Here is a 27114-nt window from a genome sequence, read left to right as displayed (position 1 = left end):
GTCGTTCCTGGCAGGATCCCAGGTCCCTCAACCACTGCATCTCCAGAGGATGTTGGTCATACCCTAGGAGGACACCAATTGCCATCCAAGTCTCCCAAAAAATGCAAATAGACCAAGATCACCCCTCAGCAGGGAAAGGAAGACAGGAAGGCACAGGGAGGGATCCAGGTGCCACCAAACTGGCATTCCTCTTGCTCAGTCTCTGGAAGGATCGCACCTCCCTGGTCATGTTGCAGCACCTCTCCTGATTTTCTAAAGGCAGGGTACTGCCCATAAGCTTCTGCCCCACACTGAACCATCTTCAAGGCCCATTAGTCAACAAGACGGGCCCAGGCATTTCACACAGCATGATGGCTTCACCTGCGGGTCCGCTCCACTAAGCCTCCAAGTGGCCACAGGGACACCTGATCCACCAATCTCAGTAGCTATCAACTCTGCTCTCTGAAAGAAGCGCAGGCCACACGCCAGAGGTCCTGGTGTACCATGTAACCAAGCTACACTGTTTTACTGAGCAGGCCGCTCCGGCCACCAGCTTTTTCCCACCCAGGGTTCAGTACAAGTGCTGTCGGACAGTCTCCATTTTTATGGAGTCCGCACTTTCATTATCTCTATGCTGTTTCTACCTAAAACAAACCCACCCTGCGCCCCCGTACCCCCGCCCAGCTTATTCGAGCCTGATATTAAGTCTTGGAGGGTCTAAGCTACCAGAGGAGCTCACATCCAGGGAGGTGGAGCGCATTTGGCGAGAGGATTACTAAGGATCGCCAAGGAGGTCCGGTGGCGTTGGTAAAATATGTTCACCATCTTGGCTCAGCATGCCACCCCCTTTCTTAGGTACAGTCAAAAAACAATGTCCCAATAGGTGAAATTTAAATAGTCAATTAAACAAGCATGCACTTCGCATTGCTACCAGGAAAGAAGGAGAACACTCTAGAATTTTAAGACAAGATAGTCAAATCATCTCATTTATAACATACGGTCATGGTCGAGAGTATACAGTTATATAAGCAGCACTGTGTAAACTCAATTACGTGACAACCATAAAAACTTGGTGCTCTACAAAAGTGACTGTTGTGAAAGTGAAAGTGGCGACGCAAGTGAGGAAGTAAACAGCGTGAACGGCGCACTGTGAGTGAAGTGCAAATTATCTACAGTGGGTGGCTCGTATCATGTGACAAGGTGATATCAGAGATTACAGTTTTTTCCTTTTATTTGAACCACATTGGTAAAGTACGCCAATTATTAAGCTGTGGAGTCGACGGCGTTTCGATCCACGTTACTGAGGATCATCATCAGGACTTGGTTGTCTAACTCGGGAAGTGCTGGGAAGAAACTTGGTTTAGAAGCGATCAGGGGCGATCGTCATTAATGGGTTGGAAACCTGCCCAGGGGCATGGCTCGTGGGGTATGAGCGGTCGTCTGTGATCCGCCAATTATCTGAACGTGTCCTTAAGTCATTTTCAAAGTATATTTCAAATTGATTTAAAACAGGAGCCGGAAGCAATCCAATGGTTCAGGGCTCGCCGAGTGGCTGCTTGTGTCCTTATAATCTGCGTGCTGGAGCCGGAGTAAATCCTCGGGTCTAGTCTTAGTAAGGATTCTAGATTCCTTAGTCTCATTGAGTAAAGGTTGAGGGCAGCTTCTGAAAATCCTTTTATGTGCTCATAATTCCTAGTAACAGGGGCGGTCCTGTTAAGAAGAAAAGGAGGTAATCAGGCACCAATCCCGCCACCATCCAGCCTCTTCTCATCTGACCCACAATGAAACTTTACATCCTGATGGAGGGAATCTGCTCCACCACCCAAATAGCTGCTCCAGAAAGCTGATGTGCTGTGTCCCACTTAGTCTTCACCTTGGAGGACATTTGAGTTTAGCTGCCTTATTGACCCTACTACAGCCTGGAAGAAGCAGGAGGCAGACATGCCTCTGGAGAGCGCTAACCATGGAACGATTGAGTGATATCCAAGAGACGCTTTTTGAATATATGTATTGCCCTTTGCCATGATCACTCTTTTGCAAAACTCAATAAAATCAAGTTTGATCAAAAAAACTCACCATCCCTCCCTCTTCCTCCGTGTTCCCAACATTGTGAACAGGGTATCGTCAAGTCAGTACTCTGAGACCCTAAGGGCAAAGGTTGGTCCCTGATCGAATGTGGGACCGTCCCAACAAGGCTTCTGCTGTGAGAGAGAGTTGGCTTCCTAACCTTCTATTCTGAACCACCATAACTTCCCTGGGAGCCAAGCAGGTGGTGTTTTCCAACAGCAACACCTGTAAGACAGTAATGGCAGAGTCACCCAAAGGCAGTGATGCCCATGATTATGGAGATCACTGAATGGTATTCACGGCTGGGCTTGATAATTTGGTTTTAGGTATCACTTGAATAAGTGTGTTGTCATTTCTGTTCTGATGGAGACAAAGTGTGAACCACCCTCCAAACCTACAATAATATTTCTCTACGATTGTTGTTTTACTGTGTTGTATTTACCTGTGTACAAAATTGCACGTTCCGTCAATTGGATCAATAATCCAGGTTGGGCTGTTGGTGAGACTGCAGTGAGAGCCAGCAGAGGTTGATTCTTCACCAATAAACCTGCAGAGGGGAAACAAAAGCAAAGAAATTAGAAGGAAAACTACATGTCTTTGAGACATCAGTTTGCATAGCAAGTGGAAACAAGACAACAATTTGTCTGCCCATAAATGTAAGCAGGGCATGGGTGGCAAATATTCAAGCAGCTGTGAGACCACCAACCCGAAGAGTTAAAATTGTTCTTTAACCATTACAGTGCATCCAATACAATGAAAATAGTTTTAACAGTCACAGACCATCAGACTTTTGCTGTTTCTCATGGTTATCCAAAAAACATACATAGACTTTTCTTTGTCGACTCGCTCACTTTTGCCTAAAGTGTGTGTGTTGGAAGTGGGAGGAAGCTGTGCATACGAAGTCACAGTGATATTAGCTTGTGAAACACGTCTCTGAGCTATCTGTCATATTTCTTTAGGATAAAGAGCCAGAATGAATCTCTCTTTCAACACACCCTGTTCTAGGCCGTTTCAGGGCATGAGGACTTAGGAAACTAGCTGTGTACTCACTAGACAATCCTGGTAGATGATATGGTATTGTTTGAGTGTTATTATTCAGTAGAAAAATAACACCCAATTCAGATAAGCTTAAGTTGGCATGACTAGTCCGCAACCAGCTTGTATTGACATCAATTCATATTTGCAGAAAGAAATGTGCACTTTTATTTTATGTGAACAAACATTTATGCATATAGTAGCTTCTCTGTATGCTTTTCTATTTAAAAAAAGTAGTGAAATACAAAACAAATCCATGCTCTCTATATAAATAGATTGAAATAATTTGTTTTTGTCTACAGGAAGCCATGTTCAGGATGTGCCTGTCTTTGTAACTTTCAAAGTTCGTTGATTGAACCTTTCCAAAGGACCATTCATTAGTTGTACTGTCTATTGCATTATACATGTATTTATTTATTCAGTGTTTTATATAGCGCAAACATGACCCAAATGTGAATCAGAGCGCTTCACAATTCTATAGCATTTTAAGTCGGACAGTTAGACGAGTCCTTTAAACTAATAACAAAGCATACATATGACTTTTAAGTGGAAACATGTGTACTTTAAAAATAATACATGTCCTAAAGATTACAACATAAGACATGATGTGGAAATCAACTTACTTTAAAATAGTACGTGTCTTAAAGATTACAACATATGACATTTTGAAATAATATATGTTCTAAAAGAGTACCTCATGTGGTATTTAGTAAAGTGGAATGTACGTAGCAAACAGACTGGCTATAGATTATAGAGATATATCTAGAAATATGATTGAGGATGAGTGATCAGGTTTCACTCCTAGAAGTTGGAGGGTCTGTTATGCTGCATTTATGTATAGAAAGATCATCGGTTAGTCTCTAATTAGTCCATAGATGTGTTCGGTCTGTTGCTGGTTATGGGAGGAATTTGCTCATTAGAAAGATTAACTTAGTTTCCTACTTGAATACTGAAGTGGTCGGGATTCTCCTAATGTTTTGGGGAAGTGAAGTTCAAATTCTTAGTGCAGCTCCAGAGAACGCTCTATCGTACATTCTCTTCTTATGGATCAATGGGAGTTTCAGTAAAAGATCTCTGGTGCTCAGAGAAAATCTGCTTCCTCCAGATATCGTCATTTTTCGGGTTTGATACATCGGTGTTTTGTAGTGTATCACTTTGTACGTCATAAATGCCATCTTTAGTTGGATTCTTGCTTCGTAAGGCAGCCAATTTTGAGCCTTCAGATGTGGAGTGATGTGGTCAAGTTTTCTAGAGCCGGTTATGAGTCTTGCAGCTGCATTGAGACAAGCTTTTAGCGGGCCGTTGAAATCTTATATAGTCCGGATAAAGTTGTACATCCGTATTCAAACCTCGAGATGACTAATTCCTGGACTGCCGTATTAAAAGTTTGATGTTTCGATGAATGGTTTCAGTTTCTAAAAGAGCTCAGGTGAAAGAGGGCATTTTTGCCATTGTGTTGATGTGGTTTCACATGTTTAGGTTCTTATCCAGCATAATTCCTGTAGACTTAGTTGAGTCAACTAGGATCGAAGTACAAAAGGAATTCTGTTTTTGGAGAGTTTATGAGGATTGCTGGTTAGCCATTGAATGGTTCTCTTTAATGCCTGGTTCATCATCTTGATCTCCTCCAGCTACACAATCTTAAAATACATCTGCATGTCATCTCCATACATGTGGAAGGAGATGTTTGCATGCTGTAATATTTCGCTCAGTGGTTTGACATAAAGATTAAATAGTGATGGGGATAGTGTTGAGCTTTGTAGTACTCCACTCTGATTAGGGGATGGTAAAGACAGTTTTTGATTCACCAGAAACCTTTTGCGATTAGTACTCCAAGAAAGATTTAAACCATTCTAGTACGGTTCCCGATAATCCCATCCTATTTTCAAGTCGCTCTAGTATTTTGAAATGGTTTACATTTTCGAATGCGGACAAAAGGTCAGGAAGAACTAGAATACAAGTTTCATTATGGTCTAGTGCAAGTAGGGTGTCTTCCAACATATGCAGAATTTCTGTTTCAATACTATGACCGAATCTGAACCCGGATTGGTAGACATCGAATAGCTTGAATTCAGTTATGTGTTGGCTCAGTTGTTGTTGCACACATTTATCCAGTTATTTTGGCTAGCATGGAAATGTTGGGTACCGGTCGTAAGTTAATCGGGTCCAAGGTTTTCTCCGTTTGTTTTTATGATGGGGATGGCTTGGCCAGTTTTTAGGCAGTCTGGTAAGGATCCTTGAGATAGCAAAGCATTAATAATCTTAGTTCAAATTCCTTTTTTGTTAGGAACAAACCTGGTCTGGGGCCCTGCAGATAAGGCTTTACCCTGTGATTGCGATAATTGCTCTATCCAGGACACCATTCATTTAATGTTTTTTTGTAAGCACTATTCAGTCATAAGGAAAACATATATTATCCCATTACTTAAGGGTACGGGGCTACGCCAAGTTAAACCTGCTCTAATGTTTCTGCAATTGTTGCAAAATGTTTGGGTCATTTTTAATATTGGGAGCTACTTGGTGGCAGCTGTGAGACTGAAAAAGTTAAGACCCATAAATCACGTGGAGTTATGATGTCCTATCTTTTACTAGAGATTATTGTATTCTGGTTATGTATCTTTGCACCTTCTCCTGCTAACTAAATCATGCGTGGCATTTGGCTTTTAAATTTTATGAACATCACCGATTTTACATAGTATTCACTCATCGATTGTATGTATTTTTAATGTATTTTTATACTGTGTCCTTTTATGATTTTAATCTAATCGAATAAAGTGTATTGAATAGAATAGAATAGAATAGTCCAAATAGGGATGACAATATGGTTGATTGTAGACAAACATTTTGGGGGAAGAGGATCATTGCAGTGGTTGTTTGGTTTTATGGTCAATAAGGTTTTGGCAATATCTTTGTGGCCCTATAGCTTGAAGGCTGACCACTGAGCTTTATTTTTGGGCATTGACTGAGCGGGTTGAAATGGATTATCAGCTTGTGCACTCTTTAGGTTTGCAGGGTTATCAGCAGCAGTTCTGAGCTCGTTCTACAGGGAGTTGGCTTTTGCTGTAAAGAAGGATGAGAAGTCCTCATAGCTTATTTACGATTGTAATGCTATTTGAGAGGATTTGGCATTTTGTTAGGTTGTTATTTTAACATCTTGAAAAGTTTACTCAGTCTATTTTTGGTGTTATCAAGTTCCATTCTAGAGAAGTCTTTTCTTGATTTTAGAATACTTTTGTTGTAGGCGTTTCTGGTCAATCTTGGCAGTTGTAGTTGGGGAGATGATGGGTACTGTCTCCATTTCCATTCGGTTAGTCTAACATTTTGTCTTTCTTCATTAAGTGATCCGTTAAACCATGGGTTTTTATCTTAACCTGGTATTTTTTTCAGTTTTAAGAGGACTATTAAATCAATTATCTTCGTAATCGTGGAGCTGTAGTGTAAGTTAGCTGACATTTGCCATATTAGCAGGTGGCTGATGTGCTTTCTTGCAACATGCAAGAGAGAAGTGTGGCTCAATGCTTAGAGCGGCAGACCTTGATGCAGAACGCTGGCCAGGGACCAGGGTTCGATTCCCGCCTCGGCGGGTTTCGGGCTTAAATTCCTCTGACCGGATATTCTCGCCTCAGTGCCGATTTAAGCATGGGTCCCACGCTGCAACTCTGGGCAATAGCTTGCTTAGTCTCCACAAAGGCCCCCTGATACACAAGGGATGCCTGGTTTCACCATGGGATGCCCAGGAGTGGACACCCCACATGGAAAAGCCGGGAGGGGTTCCCTTGTGGTAGGAGTACAAGCGCCGGGATGCCTCCGGGTCACTGTTCGCGCTATACAAATACGCCACATTTACATTTACATTTACATGCTGCTAGTTTCCCCAAGCTTAGGCCTTTTGTGTCTCTAATCCATTTTCTGGTTTGACTGATTGTGAGGCTGATTTCTTTTTTATGACGGGTATTTGGAAGGTAATAATATGGTGATCTGACCAATCTCAAGGAACAATCAACAGCTTTTTCTTTTGAGATTATCCAGTCTAGTGCAGAGCCTTTAGTATTGGTTGGTAGAGTGCAGGCTTGATCCTGAGATTGTCTGCTAGGAAATCTTTGATGACATTGACCTGATTATCATTGAGGTCCTCCCAATGAAGATTGAAGTCCCCTAGGAATACATCATTGGGGTAAGGGGCATAATTTGCTGTAATGATTTCCATTAGTTGGTCTACGAACATGTCGTTTTTACCTGGGGGATAGTAAAAAGCGTGCAGTTTGCAAAGTTGGTAATCTGTAGATATTATAGAGAGTCCGAGGTATTCACATGAGTCAAGGGGATCAGAGTGTAGTTTAGTGATGGGAATGTCAGATAGATGGATACAAGCAATGGCTCAGCCCATTTTGTTTAGCCAGTTGATTCTCACAATGTTGCAGTTTGGTGGAAATAATAGATCTATGTATGGGGAAGATGCTTCAGTTAGCCACGATTCTGTTAGGTTAGTCATATCATCTTCCTGGTTCAAGATGAGGTCAGCGATGTCTGAGGCATGTTTTACTGCTGAGCGGCAGTTGAGTAGTAGGCAAAAGATCAGTTTCAATGTGGTACCCAGGTTTATGTCTTGTTTTTCAGGGGTTAAAGTTACTATTTTGAGATTATTTAGGTATAGCTTTTTATTATTCAGCTGTGTTGTTCCATTTGTATCTATTGGGGCTGATCAAATTTTATGTTTTTATGTTCATCTGCATTGGTGGGAGGGGGGACTTGGAGTCAACTCGTAGGATAGCAGTAAGGTTTGCATTTTAATGTCTGCAAAATATCTAAGGTGTTCGCGTGACAAGGGAATAGTATTTAGCTTGCTATGGAGTGTGTGTACTGTTTTTTTATATGATTGATTTTTCAAAGATAGCTTACTGAGAGGTGTAAAATATTCTTCATTTCTATAATAGCGTTACTATTACTATTACAAATGTAGCTCGCCAGCCACTGTGGGAGACTACAGCTCGCAGCTTGCCATTGGCAAAAAGAGGGGCTGCAACGTTGTGTTCGGCGCGAGAACACCATAAAATCACGAAGCCGTACCACAACACGGGACCCCCGTAGCTCACCAGCCACAGTGGGACACTACAGGTCCCAGCTTGCCCCCAGTCAGAGGAGGGGCCGCAACGTTGTATTCAGTGCAGGAATTACATAAAATCACTGGAAGCATTCCGCAGCTCGGGACCCGCCCAGGCAAAGCCGGGCCAAGGGTGGGCCCTTTCTGCACCTGGCAACAGTAGGAGGCAGGGTGTGGCCACTCCCTTGGCTGTGGTTTTTGACTCTCAGTACTAGGTCTGGGCGGATGTATGTCAGTACAACGCGATCTTTTAGATCACGGTACTTGACAAAGCGGGCATTATAACGCAAGTCATTACAACGACTTGCGTTGGAGGGCGCGGATTTTGGAATATTATAATTTTATATTCCAACACCAGTCCACGTAACAGTAGGGAAGGTGTTGGAATATAAAATTACAACATTCCTTGTCCAACAGCGCCATCCAGCACAAGTCGTAGTAATGACTTGCGTTGTAATGGTATCGTTGTAAAGGCACTGCGGTGTAAACACCGCGTTGTAAACAATGTTTACCGTTCTGGGCAGTGCACTTCATTGAAAGGTACTTTACTTTGCCACAGCCCTGAAGCTATTATGCCGCCCCTTTATCTTCGGCATTAACTGTTATAGGCTGGAATGTGGTGAAAAGAAGTAACTAACCACTCCCTTCAAGGGAGGCTGCAAAAAAGAGAGGAAGCAAATATTCCCGGGACTATTTTGTGGGGTCACTCAAGTTTCCTCCAGTTTAATATAAATTTGAACTATTGGTTTCAGCCCAGTGCACTCCTAATGCCTTTTTGTACCTGTTGTATTTGATGAGCTATGGGGAAAAGGAAATTTCAGGACGAGACCCGAGTATTTCTTTTTCCACTGGTGCTATCTGCTCCAAAGCGATGGATAGGAAAGAGACCCAACTTACGGAATGCCACGAAATTGCGTATGTTGCGGCTACTCCACCTCCCCCTCCATCTATTAACCCGAATAGCTCCAATACCCCTCCTTAAGCTCCATTACACCGTTTCCCTATCCGTCTTCCCACCAAGAAGGTCCCTAATCTAATTGCATTAATGTTAAAAAAACTCTGAAAAAAGTAGTGGGAAAGGGTTAGGATGTAGTAACCCAGAACCTGAACTTCTTGTGGACTGTAGTGAGCACTTGGGACATTCTTGTAGAAGTAGAAGTAGAGGTAGTCCAAGCTGAATGCCACAGATATACAAGGTGCTCTCAGAGGAGGCTAATCGAGTGGCGGGGAGAGTACATATTGGTTTTAATGATATGAGGAATGAAGGCTTCTCCCTATTCCAGAGCCTGAAGGTCACTATCGAGTCTCTTAGGGATGAAGTTGCATCTGTAAGAAAGGTGGTTGCTGACTTAGAGGGGAGTGTGAGCAGTGGAAAGGCTAAATCGCTAGGGACACAAACAAAAGAACTTGTTAGTGACCACAAGGCCCCCTACTCACTCATCCTGGTTTAGCAAGGAGACATGATTGTGAAATAGCCTCTGCCATTACCCATAAGCCCCACTTTGCTGCCCCTCAATGCTACAGCTGCGCTCTTCCCAACCGCTCAGGAGGCCGCTTTGGCTATAATGGCTATAGTGACAAGCCGGTAGCATACCGAGGAATACCCCAGGCTAGGCGGGTGGGTAGAGAGCCTGATAGAGGAGAGGTGGTACTAGATATGGGATGCTCCCCTATGCCTAGCGTTGTTCAATCATTTGAAAGAGGGGTAGGTTAGGATGGCTTTTACACTCCAACTCATGCCCAGAAAGAAGAAGTGGTAATCTATCTTCTGGAGGATCCTAAGCTCCCCAGTGACAGACGAGAGGACCTAGACTCACTCAAGAATAAGGTAACCTATTGGTTAAGGGAAACACGGCACTGTTACTCCATCATGAGGGAAGACCTTAAGCAAGCCAAAAGACTAATTTTAATAGAGCTTTAGTAGATGGACTGATGGCAATTTACTCTCGTACCATCCCACTCATTAATACCTACTTGCTTTGGCTACGGGCCCCGGGACCAATGGCTCTGTCCTGAAGAGAGGGGATTCAGCAAATCATGGTGTAGAGGGGGGACTGGGGGGACTACAGAAAGGAGGATTGTTGTCCCTAGAGGGTGATGAATTGACCCCCAGTCCTTTTAGGGCCGAACTTCAACGAAGGCACTCCTCCCTACCTGGGTCCCTTACCAACCTCCATATTGCTCTGGCTTCAACCACCTAAGGTTTGAAGGGGGAGGGAGGCAGTAACATTATCTACAATGAGGAAAGGGTTGTAACCCCGGAACACAGGCTTGACTATACCTCCACTGTCGTACCACACCAGCAGCTAAGAGTCCTGGTATAGAATGTTGTGGGGCTCGCCAAAATGCTAGTTGACCCAGAATGAGGCAACTTTGTGATTTTATTCCATGAAACTTGAAGTCTGTACCCCCCCCATGGGTGTGGGTACTCATCTTATGGCATTAATGCAACAAGGAAAGAGATGAGGAGAACCTCAGGAGGCTTAGCAATCTGGGTGAAAACTGCACTTAGGTCCAAGGTCAAACCAGTCCCAATTGATTCCCAGGACATCCTAGCAATTGATCTTCCACTACACACTGGACAAAAAATTAAACATTTTAATGTATACAATAGATTGGCCTTGGGCTCAGAGGGAACCACTACTATTCGTATTTTAGAATAAGTCCTGTCTGAATGTACCAGAAATGCCCCCATATTGGTAGCTGGGGATTTTAATTGTACATTTGACCCTCTTGCCCATGCCTCTTTAGACTTGACCGAGAAGTAGGACAGCTCTTGGCAAATCACACAGTTCGACCTCTCACCGGTTACATGGTCCAAGAGAGGAGGCCAGGTGCTGGCCCTCACATTGCAGCACGATTTGAGGGCTACAGGTGGTAGGACAAAATCCGATCCTAATGGCGAATTGACTTTCAATAGACCTGGCTATGCCAGCAGCATTGACTACTGCCTGGTAAACCTTAGCCTATGGCCCATTGTATCTGATATGATAGTGGCCAAAAGATCCGATAGTTAAATCTTCTACAAGCAGCCACTGCCCCCATCCCGGATTGGATCCTAGAGTCAAATATTCTGTCTGACTTCCAGATGGGCGTCCATGCCAATATTAGCACCCAGGTCGAGGTCTTCTGTTTTCTCTTCATTTATTGGAGAGAAGTTGCCATTAAAGGATGGAAGTTATATGTAGCCTTTGTGGATCTGCGCATAGCCTTTGACCTGGTCCCTCGAGCTAACCTCTTGAGGGTGGTGGCAGATTTGGGGCTTCCTTGGAATTTGCTAGATATTTGAATCCGTCTGCACTCAGCAAATAAAGCCCAAGTTAGGTGGGGTGAGGATGATCAATTAACTGAGCCCTTTATAATAAACTGGGGGGTGAGACAGGTATGCCTTTTAGCCACCACCCTGTTCTCGCTTTTTATCAATGTGGTAGTAGGCTTCCTCCATAGGGACGGGTGCAATGCCCCAAAAGTCGGGGAGAGAAGAGTGCCTGCACTTCTCTTCACTGACGATACGCTACTAATATCAAAGTCCCCACAAGGGCTCTAACAGATACAGAGTGATTTTAAACTCTTCTGTGATGAGTATTGCCTGGAACTCAATCAGGCAAAAACAAAATATAAGATATTTTCTAAGTGCTTTTCGCAGAAAAAAAAGAGACCTATGCAAGTAGGGGACCATACAATAGTACTAGTCTTTGACCATTTGGGGATCTGTTTAACTCCAAACCTCTGCTGGGCACCCCATATAAAGAAAACACAGTTGTCCCCGATCCAGCAGACCTCCCACTTAAGCAAGACCCATAAAAATATGGTGTCTAGGAAAGTGGCACCAGCAATAGAAAAATACAACATCAAAGCCTTAGGAGCAATTTTATACCGAGCAGAAGTGTAGGGGTAGTGGGAACACTGATTGCCACAGAACATTGCTTTAAAGGATCCCTTTTTAATTTACCAGCCGGGACTACCTTGACCCCAATTTACCTGGATCTGGCCCAAAGAAAATTGGCCCACAAGCTGGGCTACAAGCATTTAATGTTCTGGCGTGGCCTATCGACAATTGAGGAGCTTGCCCTCAACCGAATGGCGATTAGGGACCTTCTGACACAGCCCAATGTAATCATAATCCCCAGGTTTAGTACTTTGAGATATCGGTTAAGGAAATTAGGTATAGAGGTTCACTGGTCAAGTCCTGAGGAGTTGTGTTTAATTCAGAAAAATCCCCCTTGGTGAAAGATGTGACAAATTCTGTTGGCACTCTGACCCAGGAGTTTACAAACTTTAAACCTCTTCCGTTATTTGAGGAAACAATCGATGAAATTATTCCACCCCTCGCACGTAAAGCATTCATCCAATTCAGTTATAAGTCTCTTCCTGCTAAACTGTTCTGTAATAAGTGGCGTACTAATGATTCCTTTGATGAGGAATGTCCAGCTTGTAAAGGAAGCCCCAAGTCCCTAGTCCATCTGTTATGTTTCTGCCCCCATTACAAGAACTTGAGGAAAAGTAGATAATCCCTTTGTGCAGGCTTAACAGTCCTGGCCACTACCTCGATGTACTGAGAAGTCTTTCTACAGACACCAGTAGAGTAATAATCTTTGGCTTAGCAAAATCTTTGCTAGCTCTATGGATCAAACGCTCGAAATGTATTGTATAATCATTTTTATTGTATTTTAGTTGTACATATGGAAGAGGTGTATCCTTTTTGTGGCTCTTATGTTTTTACGGTAAATGTTTCTTACATGCACTTTTTAAAATCTTTGTGATCGAAATAAAGTTATGATGATAACAGCGTTTTGCATGTCCATATATAACTTGTCCGTTTGGGATCTTCCGAGTGTTTCTAGCTCCATTTGTGACAAAGGAAATAGATGTGGTTAATGTGGTGTGCACACTAGTCTGGAGATTAGTTCTCTACATGATTCGATATCCGTGTGATTGGAGCTAAAAAAAATTCCATCTGTAGTTTTTTCCCCATTCCATGGGGTTATCCCTGTATCTTTAGAGATATCATGCTTTAACCTCCGGTTGTCCTGTGCAATGGCTGCCGGATCTGTAGGACAAGAGGTCTGTATGGTTGAAGGTGTAGTTGTCAATGACATATGCATTTTAGCAGGATGACTATCTTTTTGACCCTTTGCTTCTAGGGGGATTGTTACCGTGTGTTCTGTGTGTGGCTGATACCGGATTAAGGAGTACCAGGTAGGACCTTGCACTGGGGTTTGGTGTTATGAGGCTATTGGAGATAGGTAACGATTTGGCTTCTTAGTGTTGGCTGTTGTGCAGAGATTGGGTGTTTCTAGAGACAGGTTTTGGCTGCTTGGACTCCTGAGAAGCAGATTGACTGTTAGGTTATGAGTCAGCATGGGTGATGGTGCCATGATGATGTTTTTGAGTAGGTGCGGTTATAAACTTGATCTTTTAAAGTTTTTTTGGGAGAGGATGCAGCCTAATGGCTAAGGCGGCCGATTTCAAATCTGGGGAACCGGGTTCGAGTCTCGGCAATGACGCTCAACATCCTGTGATTCTGGAAAAATCACTTAATCTCCCTGTGCCTAACAAAAATGAATGTGTCCTTATGTAAGCAACCAGTGCTCGTGTAAAGCTCTCTGATACCTGATATCTTTGGGCCAAGTTCGTGCTATATAAAACTCTGAAAAAGAAAAAAGCAAGTGGCAAAATAGTTGTCAAATTGGTCCAGATCCTTATTGGCTAATTGGATAAGTACCGTGCCATTTTAACAGGATGTTATATTCAGATTACCTCAAGATTTTGAGAGGGTGCAATCAGTATTTTGGTACCATGCAGAATGTTTCTTCTTTTTTGTGTGGATTTTTAGCAACTTAGTCATGGTAGTGTGCCATTTTTCTAGTGAAAAATATTAGGTCATTGATAAATAGGCCGTTTTAGGTCGAGCGACCTATCTCAATGTGCATGCGCATTGAGCGGGAGCTCGATATATAGCGTCTTAAACAGACTTTACCTAACTGGGCGATTTGGTACTGTGCCCGTGGCTTTTAGGTCAATGCGCAAGCGCATTGACCTAAAATGCGCGTGCACATCACCAAATCGCCGTCTGTTCCCTCAGCTGCACTCCTCCCACACCTTTGAAGTGAAGCTTAGCTTCACTTCAAAGGCACCTGCTGCTTTCACACCCTCTCCCCGCTCCGCCCCCTCCCCTGCCCGCCGTGTCGCATTTCTCCTTCCCCCCCCCCTTCTCTGCCTTCCCTCCGTCGCTCGGCCCCCTCCCCTCCCTCTGTTCCATCGCAGAATTAAGTAGCAGCCCACGCAGAAAGCAATTTAGTTAACACAGATGACAAGGTGTGTTAGAGTTTTATTGTATACCCTTTATTTGCTCATTGAATGTGCTTTCTGTGGTGGCAGGCTCTGTCAATTGTTATTCTGTGCCCTTCTGTGGATCCACAATTGTATTCCTACTTCTGTTTGTGTAATGTCTCCGTTTTTGTGTTTTTTACACAATATGTTCCCTCTTCTATAAATTCCCTTCACCTAGCAGCCTTTATCCCACCTGTCACCCCCCGATGAGCCGACCAACGCTTAAGCATGAGTTGCCGTGATTCCCTGATTCACTAAACCTTCTCTCTTTCCCTCGAAGTCTATCCGATGTATCACGGACATGTCCGATACTCGATTGTTTTCTTCCGCATATTTTTTGCCAAACTTCAGCGACCTTTTTTGCAATGGATAAACCTGAATTACTGTTCAAACATGACACTTACCTAGCTTCACTCCATGAACATGGCATGAATGAGAGAGAGAAAGAAAGCGAGCATTCGCAAAGCCAGCAACCGAGCCTGTCATCCATCTGAGGTTGGTAAAGTGAGTGGTAAAAGCAACATCTGTTATTTTACAATGCTTATTTGATTGATAAATTATTAGAGTGCTTTCAAACACCAGGTCTCGTATGAAACGCTCTCTCTATATGTGCAAGCATTATAGGCATACATGTTTATTACTGCAGGTTCCTTAGTAATGCGGCGCAGTTTTACATATGGGTGTGTGGGTCTCTATAGGTGGCACAGGCTGATGGGTGCTATGGCGACATCTCTCTTTTCCATCGCGTCGTCACTCTTACCTTCTCCCATGCCTCTCTCTCACCCCTCAGACCTTCTCCCTACCCCCTCTCTCTCTCTGTACCCTTTCTTTTTATGGCCCCTCTCAACGCTCTGCAGGCTACAGCACCAATGCCCCGTTGGGCGCTTGGCCTGCCTTCTCAGCCTTCCATGGAGCGCGACGTCCAGGCCACCCCTGCAGCACGGTCCTCAATGGCCTCTAACTCACAGCAGGATGCTTGGTTTTTTCGGGATGGCTTCGACCGTTGGTTGTGTAATGTACTCTTTGTTCGAAATTCCGGAAGAATTGGATCTGTCTTAGACACAAATACAGACACGAATTTAAATGTTATTGAAATAAGATCATCTTTTCTCTGCCACAAACCCTTATGGAACCCACAGGACCACCACACCCACCACCACTACATCCACCACCACAACCACCACCCCATCCACCACCACCACCACAGCATCCACCATCACCACATCCACCGCATCCACCACCACCGCATCCACCACCACACCCACCACCACTACTTCCACCACCACATCCACCACAACCACCAGCCCATCCACCACCACCACCACCGCATCCACTATCACCACATCCACCGCATCCACCACCACCGCATCCACCACCACATCCACCATCACCTCCACATACACCATGACATCCACCATGACATCCACCGTCGCATCCACCACCACATCCACCACCACCACATCCACCACATCCACCACCACCGCATCCACGACCACACCCACCACCACTATATCCACCACCACATCCACCACAACCACCACCCCATCCACCATCACCACATCCACTGCATCCACCACCACCGCATCCACCGCATCCACCACCACCGCATCCACCGCATCCATCACCACATCCACCATCAGCACCACATCCACCATCACATCCACCACCACCACCACCACCACATCCACCATCACATCCACCATCACATCCACCATCACCTCCACATCCACCATGACATCCACAGCCACATCCACCACCACATCCACCACCACCACATCCACCACCACCGCATCCACCACCACTACATCCACCACCACATCCACTACAACCACCACCCACCACCCCATCCACCACTACCACCACCACCACCGCATCCACCACATCCACCACAACCACATCCACCACATCCACCACCACATCCACCACCACATCCACCATTTATTTGCAAGTTTGTAACGCGCTGGCTTCACTCCCGGTGGAGTATCTACGCGCCTTTGGCTTCTACATAGAATTAAGAAGAAGGGCTATTGCAGATGTTCTAATCTACTGTTTAAACAGGAAGGTCTTCAACATTTTCCTGAAGGGAACCATCACCACCACATCCACCATCACATCCACCACCACATCCACCACCACATCCACCATCACATCCGCATCCACCGCCACATCCACCACCACATCCACCACATCCACCACCAATACATCCACCACATCCACCACCACCGCATCCACCACCACCACATGCACCACCACCACATGCACCACCACCACCACACACACCACCACTACATCCACCACCACATCCACTACAACCACCACCCCATCCACCACTACCACCACCACCACCGCATCCACCACCTCCACCGCATCCACCACCACATCCACCATCACCACCACATCCACCATCACATCCACCATCACATCCACCACCACATCCACCATCACCTCCACATCCACCATGAAATCCACAGCCACATCCACCACCACCACATCCACCACCGCCACATCCACCACCACCACCACATCCACCACCACATCCACCACCACCACCACATCCACCACCACCACCACATCCACCACCACCACCACATCCACCACCACTTCCACCGCATCCACCACCACCGCATCCACCACCACATCCACCACCACCACCACATCCACCACTGCATCCACCACATCCACCACCACATCCACCACCTCATCCACCACCGCATCCACCACCACATCCACCAACATCACTTCCACCACCACATCCACCACCACTTTCACCACATCCACAACCACCACATCCACCACCACCACATCCACCACATCACCACCACATCCACCACATCACCACCACATCCACCACCACATCCACCCCCACATCCACCCCCACATCCACCACCATCACCACCACATCCACCATCACCACCACCACCACATCCACCAGATCCACCACCACCACATCTATATGTGTGTGGCTCTGTGTGTGTGTAGGTGCAAATGCAATGCTCTTGGATTTTCGTCACAATAAAATACACTGAACATAATCTTCACAAAAGTTATTTACAAACGTTTAAGCTTTTGCCATTATAAATTACAAAAACTTTTATTTAAGTATTAATTATTTACAAAATTAAAAGCCATTGTTATTTGTAATATCAATACATCTAAGTCACGTAAATACAACACACATTGCATTACAAATGCTATAGGTGTCACATTTGCAAAAGTCAAAACTATTGACATTGTAACTGACAAAGCTATTAATTTTGCTACTTTCAAAACCAACACACAAATAAAAAAAAGTGTCATTTACAATACCAATAGCTCAAACTTTCCTAATGCGAGACCTATTGCATTTCCAATGCTTGTTTATGTTGGAGGGATCTGAAATCAGCATTTCTGGGGTTTTTCTAAGCAAATTGTGTTTAAAGGTTTTGGTTGCATTTCTAGAGAGATTGGAGGGGTAAAATACAGTGTAGGAATTTCTGCCTGCCAGTTTCATATTGTCTCCTGCCATATTGGTTGTTATTGTGTTCAATCTTTATCTACCCTTCCCTTCACTACCGTAGCAATCTTGTAATCTATAGAAGCAGATAACTACTACAATGAATGTCGTTAAATGAATAAAATAATCTAAAAGATCAAAAGTGAATGCAGAAAATATGACACATGTACCAAAACAGAGTCTAAGTAAACAGAATTCAGTTTTTACTGAATGAGTGTTACTTGAGCATGAAAAACTAAGTAAAGGGAAAACAAACGTTAGAGAAAAAGAAATAAAGAGGCTGGGAATTTAGGGAAGAAACACATATTGGAGGGAGAGCAAGTGGCAGAGAAGGAAATACAAGCCAAAACCAATATGTGAGGAAAAATGGAGAAAGCAGATGAGAATTACACAAAGAGGAGAAGAAGAAAGAAATAGAAGTGACACAACAGAAGTTTTGTAGAAATGACTAATTAAAGCAAACACAAGGAAATGATGGACGGAGTGCTGAAACTTTTCAAACACTCACCCCCAGTCACAGATCTGGGTTGAATCCATCATCATTCTTTAGCTCACTTTGCCACCCCGGTTCAGACACAGCTATATGCAAATCAGCCTTGACCCTGTGCCTCATGGGAACAGTTCAGCCCGAACTGCCAAGCCATGTCTTCACTGGACCGGAAACAAGCATCCTGGGACCGGTTTCTGGGTAACAGCCTTCATCAGCCAGGCTAGCTTGAAACCAGTGGCAAAGTGAGCAAGGGACCCAGGTCTGGGCATCTCCTGCCAACTTAAGGCAAACAAAGCAAAAACAAGGAGATGATGAATGGAGTGCTGAAATTTTTCAGACACTCACCTGCAGTCACAGATCTGGGTTGAATCCATCATCATTCTTTAGCTCACTTTGCCTCCCCAGTTCAGACACAGTTATATTCAAATCAGTCTTGACCCTGTGCCTCATGGGAACAGTCCAGCCCGAACTGCCAAACCATGTCTTCACTGGACCGGAAAAAAGAATCCTGGGACCGGTTTCTGGGTAACACCGTTTATTAGCCAGGCTAGCTTGAATCCAGTGGCAAAGTGAGCAAGGGACCCACGTCTGGGCATACCCTGCCAACTTACTGACTAATTAACCATGAATTGCGCCACTTGTGAATTGATGGTAAACAAGGTTCAAAAACATCTTTATGCACAAAACAGTCACTGGCCAAAACATGTTAGTGACAACCAAAGGAGTGACAGGACACACAAAAACCAAAAACAAAATAATGGGTAGAGTGATGGCCGGATTCAGGAGGGCTCGGGGAAATAAATTAAGTCCTTGAACATTTGTCTGAGAGGATCATTTGTCATTATCAAGCTCCTTTCAGGATAATCTTGCCACCTTGTGGATTATCAGGTACTGGAAGGTTTCAGCAGTGGGAGGAAAAGTCCAGACATAGGCCCTGGGTGATGTGAGAATGTGAAACAGACACTCCCCTGAAACCCCAGAGAAGATAATAAAAATTAACCATGTGCAAAAATCTCCAAATTCTCTTGTTAACTACGTAGAAGTGCAGGGCGTGGAGGGGAGTGGATGTGCAGTGCGTGGATGCCCGAAAAGGAACTGGGGCATCCAATAACAAGTTGTAATGACTGAATAGAGGGAGGTGGAGGCAGACACAGGAGGCAGAAATGTGCTTAAAACAAGCATGATGGTTTCTACCTAGCAGTGAGTAACATGAAGCAGGTGTAGGCATTTTTCAGCACTAAGTTCCAGTCACTGCTATAAGGGAACACGCCGAGGTAAGTTGTGGGCTGAAAACAAGGCAAGGAAGATAGCAAATACTTCACGCAGGACCTAAGAATCTTTCAAAGCCAGACCCATACTAAAGGAAACAAGAAAGGCAGGACGATCCAGAGACTTTCGGAGTGAGTCCAAGAGGGCAGGTTCTATGCAAGGTAAAGGATTCTTTCTTTTGGGACACTCCATAAAGTTGATAGGGTGGGCAGGAGGGGGCCCGCAGGGCATGTGAAATTAGAGAACATAAGCATATTCATTAGCACAGATGGTCCAATGTTGGTTTGGAAGCCCGTGGTGGTCAGGCATTAATCATCTCCAGGTGTGTTTTGGAAGTGCATGCTCTCCTGACCTCTGGGGCAGGTCAGAGACCTTAGTCACTGCTGTGGCAGAGGAGAGGTTACTAGTGCAGCCTAGCTCAAATGCATATTGTATTTACTGCTGACAGACATGATAAGATGTCACTGCTGATTAATCACTCCAATGAACAAGGGCAGCTTAAGGATTTTGGAGGCCCTGGGCCAAACATTTATATTTAGGATGCATACTCAGCTCTTTCATGCCTTCTTTGGCCCGGTCAGTGACAATGCACGGCACATTAGTCCAAATTCTAAATGGGTTTACATCTAATATCAGAGATAGAGACGTGTGTGTTCAACACTGCGAGAGCAGCAGCTCACGAATATTATTGTAAGTAATCTTTGTGACCCCCACCCATTTCTCCTATGTGAGGTCCTGTTTTGCTCTAAAATAGACATTTTTTATGGATTTTGCATGAAACATAGATATCTCCGCAAAATGTCTGTAATAGAGTCCAACACATCAACAACAATAAAAGAAAATTGAAGAAAAACAGTATTTAAAACAATTTGTTGAGGAATTATTCAATGTCATCAGGGCAGAGCTGGCTATACCAGGGACCCCCTGAAATGCTGGGGCCCTGGCCTACTGCCTACTTGGCCCATGCATTTAAAAGTCTCTGCCGATTAATTATCTGCACAAGCACAGCACAACTAAAAGTACTAAGGAGATGCTCGCACCAGAAACTGAATTACTGTACTAATGATGTACTCCTGAGAATCAAATTACAGTTAATTGTGGCCCAGAAGCACTTGGTACCATGGTGAGGTATATGATCAATCAGAAGGCGTACACAAATTAACTGGGAGTTAATGCTTAAAGTGTTCTTATGAAGATGTTGAATGTGTGTTAGAATGGGTTGCCTTAAGTAAAATCAATGCACTCAATTGATAGAGAATGTTTCACACCTAAGGGGGATTGGAATCCGCAGAATACTGCACATTTGCTAAAGGAGTTTCTATCCCACCAAGCTAAAAAATGGAGCTTGTGTGTGAGTTCTGACAGATGAGACACGGAAGGCTCTCAGTATACTTGTAGTGGCTCATAGGATGCTGGCAATATTGGGCAACGCCCTTACAGCGTCAAAACAATGTTAGGCACAAAAGGGCAGGGACCACCAGAATTCCTGCAGCGATCTTAACATGCAGTACCTCGCCTCCAGATGGGGAAGGAGCATGGGAGGATGCCACAAAACAAGAAAGTGGTCATGGAAGCTAAAAGTGAGCAACTATAAAGTCAGAAAGAATGATAGTGCGGTCCAGATATACCAAAGGCCACTTACTAGGGATGCTTGAAAGGCAGATCAAAGCCCATTGACCTTCGGGCAGGTCAGGAAAGAAGCATTCCAAAAGCACAATTACAGGGTGACCTTCGCAACAGCCAGGAAAGTTAAAGAGCAGTTGTGACACAGTCTAGTAATTTAAACACTTATTTGCTTAGCACCATACAGGCAGATCCTTATTCATCGTGCTCCCTAACTGAACTGCCCTGAAATAAGTTATTTCTAAAACTAACCTTCTTATTCTACAGTCTATATTCTAACTGATGATGTCACATTATCACATCTTCCCCTCCCTTTTACTTTTTATACAACAAACTGGACAAATAAAAAAAATAGGGTAAAATAAATGGAATCAAGAATTAACATTGCTCAATGTGACTTTGTTGTTTTTTAACACTTGTGAAGATCTTCTAAGCACGGTATTATGTTTATTCATGCTATTCCTATTATATGATTCAACCATCTCATCGGATGAACATTGTTGAACTTCAGGAGTTGGATTACCAAATGTTTCATCACTTCTGAATTTCCAGAAATTAGATCTATTTCTGGTTTCTTCTTTGTTTTCGCCTTGTGCTGAAATTGTAGCTTCATATATTTTTTAGATCTTCAATGGAGAAGGATGAAAATAACTTTTTGACTTTTTTACTTGACTTTGCTTCACTAGTACCAAATATCCATTCGACACCTTCAGGAAATATATGTAAATCCTCCACTTCTGTTAGCAAAATATTTCTTGTTTTCTTTTGATTCTTTATCTTTTTTAAACAACTTTTGCCTTTTGAGTATTTGGTTGAAATCCGAGTGTGCTGAGATTGCCCAAACATCAATTCTGATGGGCACTTACTAGTTGAGCTATGTGGAGTGTTTCTATAATCTCTTAACACTTGACACAAATCTTGATTCATGATATCGGAGTTAATTTGCTTTTTGTATGTACAGCTTTCTTTAAAATGGCCATTAATCTCGATACATTTCAATTTGCTCTTGGCCACAAAGGCATTATTTTTCTATAGAATGCCCCTATATAATTCAAACCTATCTTAAATTAATTTCCATTAAAAGGTGAACCATTATCAGTCTTTATTTTATTTGGCATACCACAAGTACCGAAAATATCATCCAGTAAGGGAAGTATGATAGATGCAGAACTTGAAGATACTATTTTAACTACTGGGAGTTGTAAGTATTCATCAATAACAACAAATAAATACTGTCCAGAATCTAATGGGCCATAGAACTCAGCTGCTAAGATAGACCAAACTGTTTCTGGCAACTCAGACATATGTAATTCTTCCTCATTTCTTCTATCTCTAGTGATATATTGACATTATTCACATTACTGCACTATTTCATCAACTTGGCTATCAAACCTAAGAAACCATACCTTTTCACATTAAAAAATAATTGATGGAGACATTCCTCTATGACAATATTTATAACAAGTTTTTGCAAGTTGTTAGGTAATATTATTATTGTACATCTCAGTGAATTTTCAGATGGAGCAACAGTTAATTCAATTTGAAAATGTTTTAAATGCAAGAATATATTTTCTTTTTTTATTACTTTCAAACACTGTTGGCTTGTTAATATGATTCCATCTTTTAGTGGTCATTATTTCTTTCACCTTTTAATTGTTTCATCATTCATTGCTGCTTATATAAAATCTTGTTATAGAAACTTGTGACACGTTTGATTTCAGACAGATGTCTAAACAAATAGTCAACAGGATTATATTCTTTGTCTGGTCTGTGCACAATTTTGAAATCATATTCCATAAGCCTCATACACCATCTCTCATTTCGGGAAAGAATTGTAATTTTTGGATTTCCATAAATACCCGCTAGCGCTTTGTAGTCTGTTACCATGATAAAAGGTTTTCCAAACAAAAAAAATCATAATAATATTCACAACTACTGCTAAACTTTCTTTTTCTGGCTGAGAGTATTTTATCTCCATATCAGACGTACTTTCACTGGCATGTGAAACTACATATGTAGGAGAATCATGTTCAGGTTGATGCCGAACAAGCATGGCACCTAAACCTACAGGGCTCACATCTACTGTCAGTTCTGTACACAATTTAGGGTCATAATACTTCAAATATGTTGCTAACGAAATTTCCACCTTAATTTGTTTGAACGCACTCTCACAACTATGATTCCATATAAATGGTCTCCCTTGCTTAGTTAATTCCCTAAGTGGTGTAAATTGGTTGCATAATCTTAAATGTATTGTGAACAATAGCTGGCCATACCCAAGAAAGAACATAAATCTGACACATTTTTGGGACTAAGTTGAATTCAAAAAGGACACTTTAGCAGGATCAGGTTACATTCCTTTCCTTGAAAAGATATCTCCAATAAAAGTCAGCTCCAATGTTCTGTTCTCACGTGCATCTACATGTAATGTAATTCCAGCATTTTCTAGCTGATTGCATATTTCTTCTAAAGCCTGGTCCTGTTTTTCTTGAGGTTAGAAAAAAACGTAGATGTCATCGGTATAGTTCATTGAGTTTTTACTGGTCTTCTTATCTTATACAATTTCCTGGAATATGTCTGCAGCTGAACACATTCCAAAGTTCAGTCTTTTATATCTACACAATCCCATGTGTGTAGAAAATGTCATGTATATGGACTGTGGTTGACCTGGGACCATTGGCGTGGGTCTCCCTTCCATTTTCTGCTGGTGTCTCCTGTGTTTTTGCTGGTCTAGATGCTTTGGGCACTTTGCCACTGCTGTTCAGTGCCAAAGGGCAAGTATCCCTGTGTACATTGTTTTTATAGATTAGTGACTCCATGATTGGTTATTTGATTTACTTGTCAGACCCTAGTACAGTGCACCATGTGTGCCCAGGGCCTGAAAATCAGATGCTGCTGGTGGGCTTAAATATTTACAACAAGGGGTGGTGAGGGACAGAGTCTCTGAATTAAGCAGAAAGCTCTCACCCAGTCAAGAGATCAGGGCTAGATCCAACACCGTTTTTTAGCTCACTGCACCATCCCAGTTTCAGAACCTGGCTGTATGCAAATTAGTCTGTTCCTGTCCCAGTGCATGATGGGAACAGGGCAAACCAAACTACAAAAGCCAATTCTTACACTGGGAAGGAAACAAGCTCCCGGGGACCGGTTTCTGGCATTACAGCCGTCTTCGGCCCGGTTTGCTTGAATCCTGATGGTGCAATGAGCAAGGGTCTCACATCTGAGAATACCCTTCCACGCATAGGGTGGACAAAAATATTTACAACAAGGGGTGGTGAGGGACAGAGTCTCTGAATTAAGCAGAAAGCTCTCACCCAGTCAAGAGATCAGGGCTAGATCCAACACCGTTTTTTAGCTCACTGCACCATCCCAGTTTCAGAACCTGGCTGTATGCAAATTAGTCTGTTCCTGTCCCAGTGCATGATGGGAACAGGGCAAACCAAACTACAAAAGCCAATTCTTACACTGGGAAGAAAACAAGCTCCCGGGGACCGGTTTCTGGCATTACAGCCGTCTTCGGCCCGGTTTGCTTGAATCCTGATGGTGCAATGAGCAAGGGTCTCACATCTGAGAATACCCTTCCACGCATAGGGTGGACAAAAATATTTACAACAAGGGGTGGTGAGGGACAGAGTCTCTGAATTAAGCAGAAAGCTCTCACCCAGTCAAGAGATCAGGGCTAGATCCAACACCGTTTTTTAGCTCACTGCACCATCCAAGTTTCAGAACCTGGCTGTATGCAAATTAGTCTGTTCCTGTCCCAGTGCATGATGGGAACAGGGCAAACCAAACTACAAAAGCCAATTCTTACACTGGGAAGGAAACAAGCTCCCGGGGACCGGTTTCTGGCATTACAGCCGTCTTCGGCCCGGTTTGCTTGAATCCTGATGGTGCAATGAGCAAGGGTCTCACATCTGAGAATACCCTTCCACGCATAGGGTGGACAAAAATATTTACAACAAGGGGTGGTGAGGGACAGAGTCTCTGAATTAAGCAGAAAGCTCTCACCCAGTCAAGAGATCAGGGCTAGATCCAACACCGTTTTTTAGCTCACTGCACCATCCCAGTTTCAGAACCTGGCTGTATGCAAATTAGTCTGTTCCTGTCCCAGTGCATGATGGGAACAGGGCAAACCAAACTACAAAAGCCAATTCTTACACTGGGAAGGAAACAAGCTCCCGGGGACCGGTTTCTGGCATTACAGCCGTCTTCGGCCCGGTTTGCTTGAATCCTGATGGTGCAATGAGCAAGGGTCTCACATCTGAGAATACCCTTCCACGCATAGGGTGGACAAAAATATTTACAACAAGGGGTGGTGAGGGACAGAGTCTCTGAATTAAGCAGAAAGCTCTCACCCAGTCAAGAGATCAGGGCTAGATCCAACACCGTTTTTTAGCTCACTGCACCATCCCAGTTTCAGAACCTGGCTGTATGCAAATTAGTCTGTTCCTGTCCCAGTGCATGATGGGAACAGGGCAAACCAAACTACAAAAGCCAATTCTTACACTGGGAAGGAAACAAGCTCCCGGGGACCGGTTTCTGGCATTACAGCCGTCTTCGGCCCGGTTTGCTTGAATCCTGATGGTGCAATGAGCAAGGGTCTCACATCTGAGAATACCCTTCCACGCATAGGGTGGACAAAAATATTTACAACAAGGGGTGGTGAGGGACAGAGTCTCTGAATTAAGCAGAAAGCTCTCACCCAGTCAAGAGATCAGGGCTAGATCCAACACCGTTTTTTAGCTCACTGCACCATCCCAGTTTCAGAACCTGGCTGTATGCAAATTAGTCTGTTCCTGTCCCAGTGCATGATGGGAACAGGGCAAACCAAACTACAAAAGCCAATTCTTACACTGGGAAGGAAACAAGCTCCCGGGGACCGGTTTCTGGCATTACAGCCGTCTTCGGCCCGGTTTGCTTGAATCCTGATGGTGCAATGAGCAAGGGTCTCACATCTGAGAATACCCTTCCACGCATAGGGTGGACAAAAATATTTACAACAAGGGGTGGTGAGGGACAGAGTCTCTGAATTAAGCAGAAAGCTCTCACCCAGTCAAGAGATCAGGGCTAGATCCAACACCGTTTTTTAGCTCACTGCACCATCCCAGTTTCAGAACCTGGCTGTATGCAAATTAGTCTGTTCCTGTCCCAGTGCATGATGGGAACAGGGCAAACCAAACTACAAAAGCCAATTCTTACACTGGGAAGGAAACAAGCTCCCGGGGACCGGTTTCTGGCATTACAGCCGTCTTCGGCCCGGTTTGCTTGAATCCTGATGGTGCAATGAGCAAGGGTCTCACATCTGAGAATACCCTTCCACGCATAGGGTGGACAAAAATATTTACAACAAGGGGTGGTGAGGGACAGAGTCTCTGAATTAAGCAGAAAGCTCTCACCCAGTCAAGAGATCAGGGCTAGATCCAACACCGTTTTTTAGCTCACTGCACCATCCCAGTTTCAGAACCTGGCTGTATGCAAATTAGTCTGTTCCTGTCCCAGTGCATGATGGGAACAGGGCAAACCAAACTACAAAAGCCAATTCTTACACTGGGAAGGAAACAAGCTCCCGGGGACCGGTTTCTGGCATTACAGCCGTCTTCGGCCCGGTTTGCTTGAATCCTGATGGTGCAATGAGCAAGGGTCTCACATCTGAGAATACCCTTCCACGCATAGGGTGGACAAAAATATTTACAACAAGGGGTGGTGAGGGACAGAGTCTCTGAA

At 43.8% G+C, this 27114-nt stretch overlaps 1 protein-coding gene across 1 annotated transcript in view; it reads right to left on the bottom strand.

Moving 5' to 3' along the window:
- IMPA2 (inositol monophosphatase 2) overlaps positions 1-27114 on the bottom strand; it is a 155790-nt gene that overhangs the window by 83438 nt on the left and 45238 nt on the right. The window contains exon 3 of the mRNA XM_086932376.1: positions 2489-2593. Within this exon, the coding sequence (XP_086788502.1) occupies positions 2489-2593 (105 nt within the window). The remainder of the gene's footprint in view (positions 1-2488; positions 2594-27114) is intronic.

The sequence above is a fragment of the Lissotriton vulgaris genome, chromosome 7 (genome assembly GCF_964263255.1).
Source record: "Lissotriton vulgaris chromosome 7, aLisVul1.2, whole genome shotgun sequence".
Taxonomy (NCBI): domain Eukaryota; kingdom Metazoa; phylum Chordata; class Amphibia; order Caudata; family Salamandridae; genus Lissotriton; species Lissotriton vulgaris.
The sequence above is the reverse complement of the archived record's forward strand: the minus strand, read 5'-3'. Positions and strand labels throughout refer to the sequence as shown.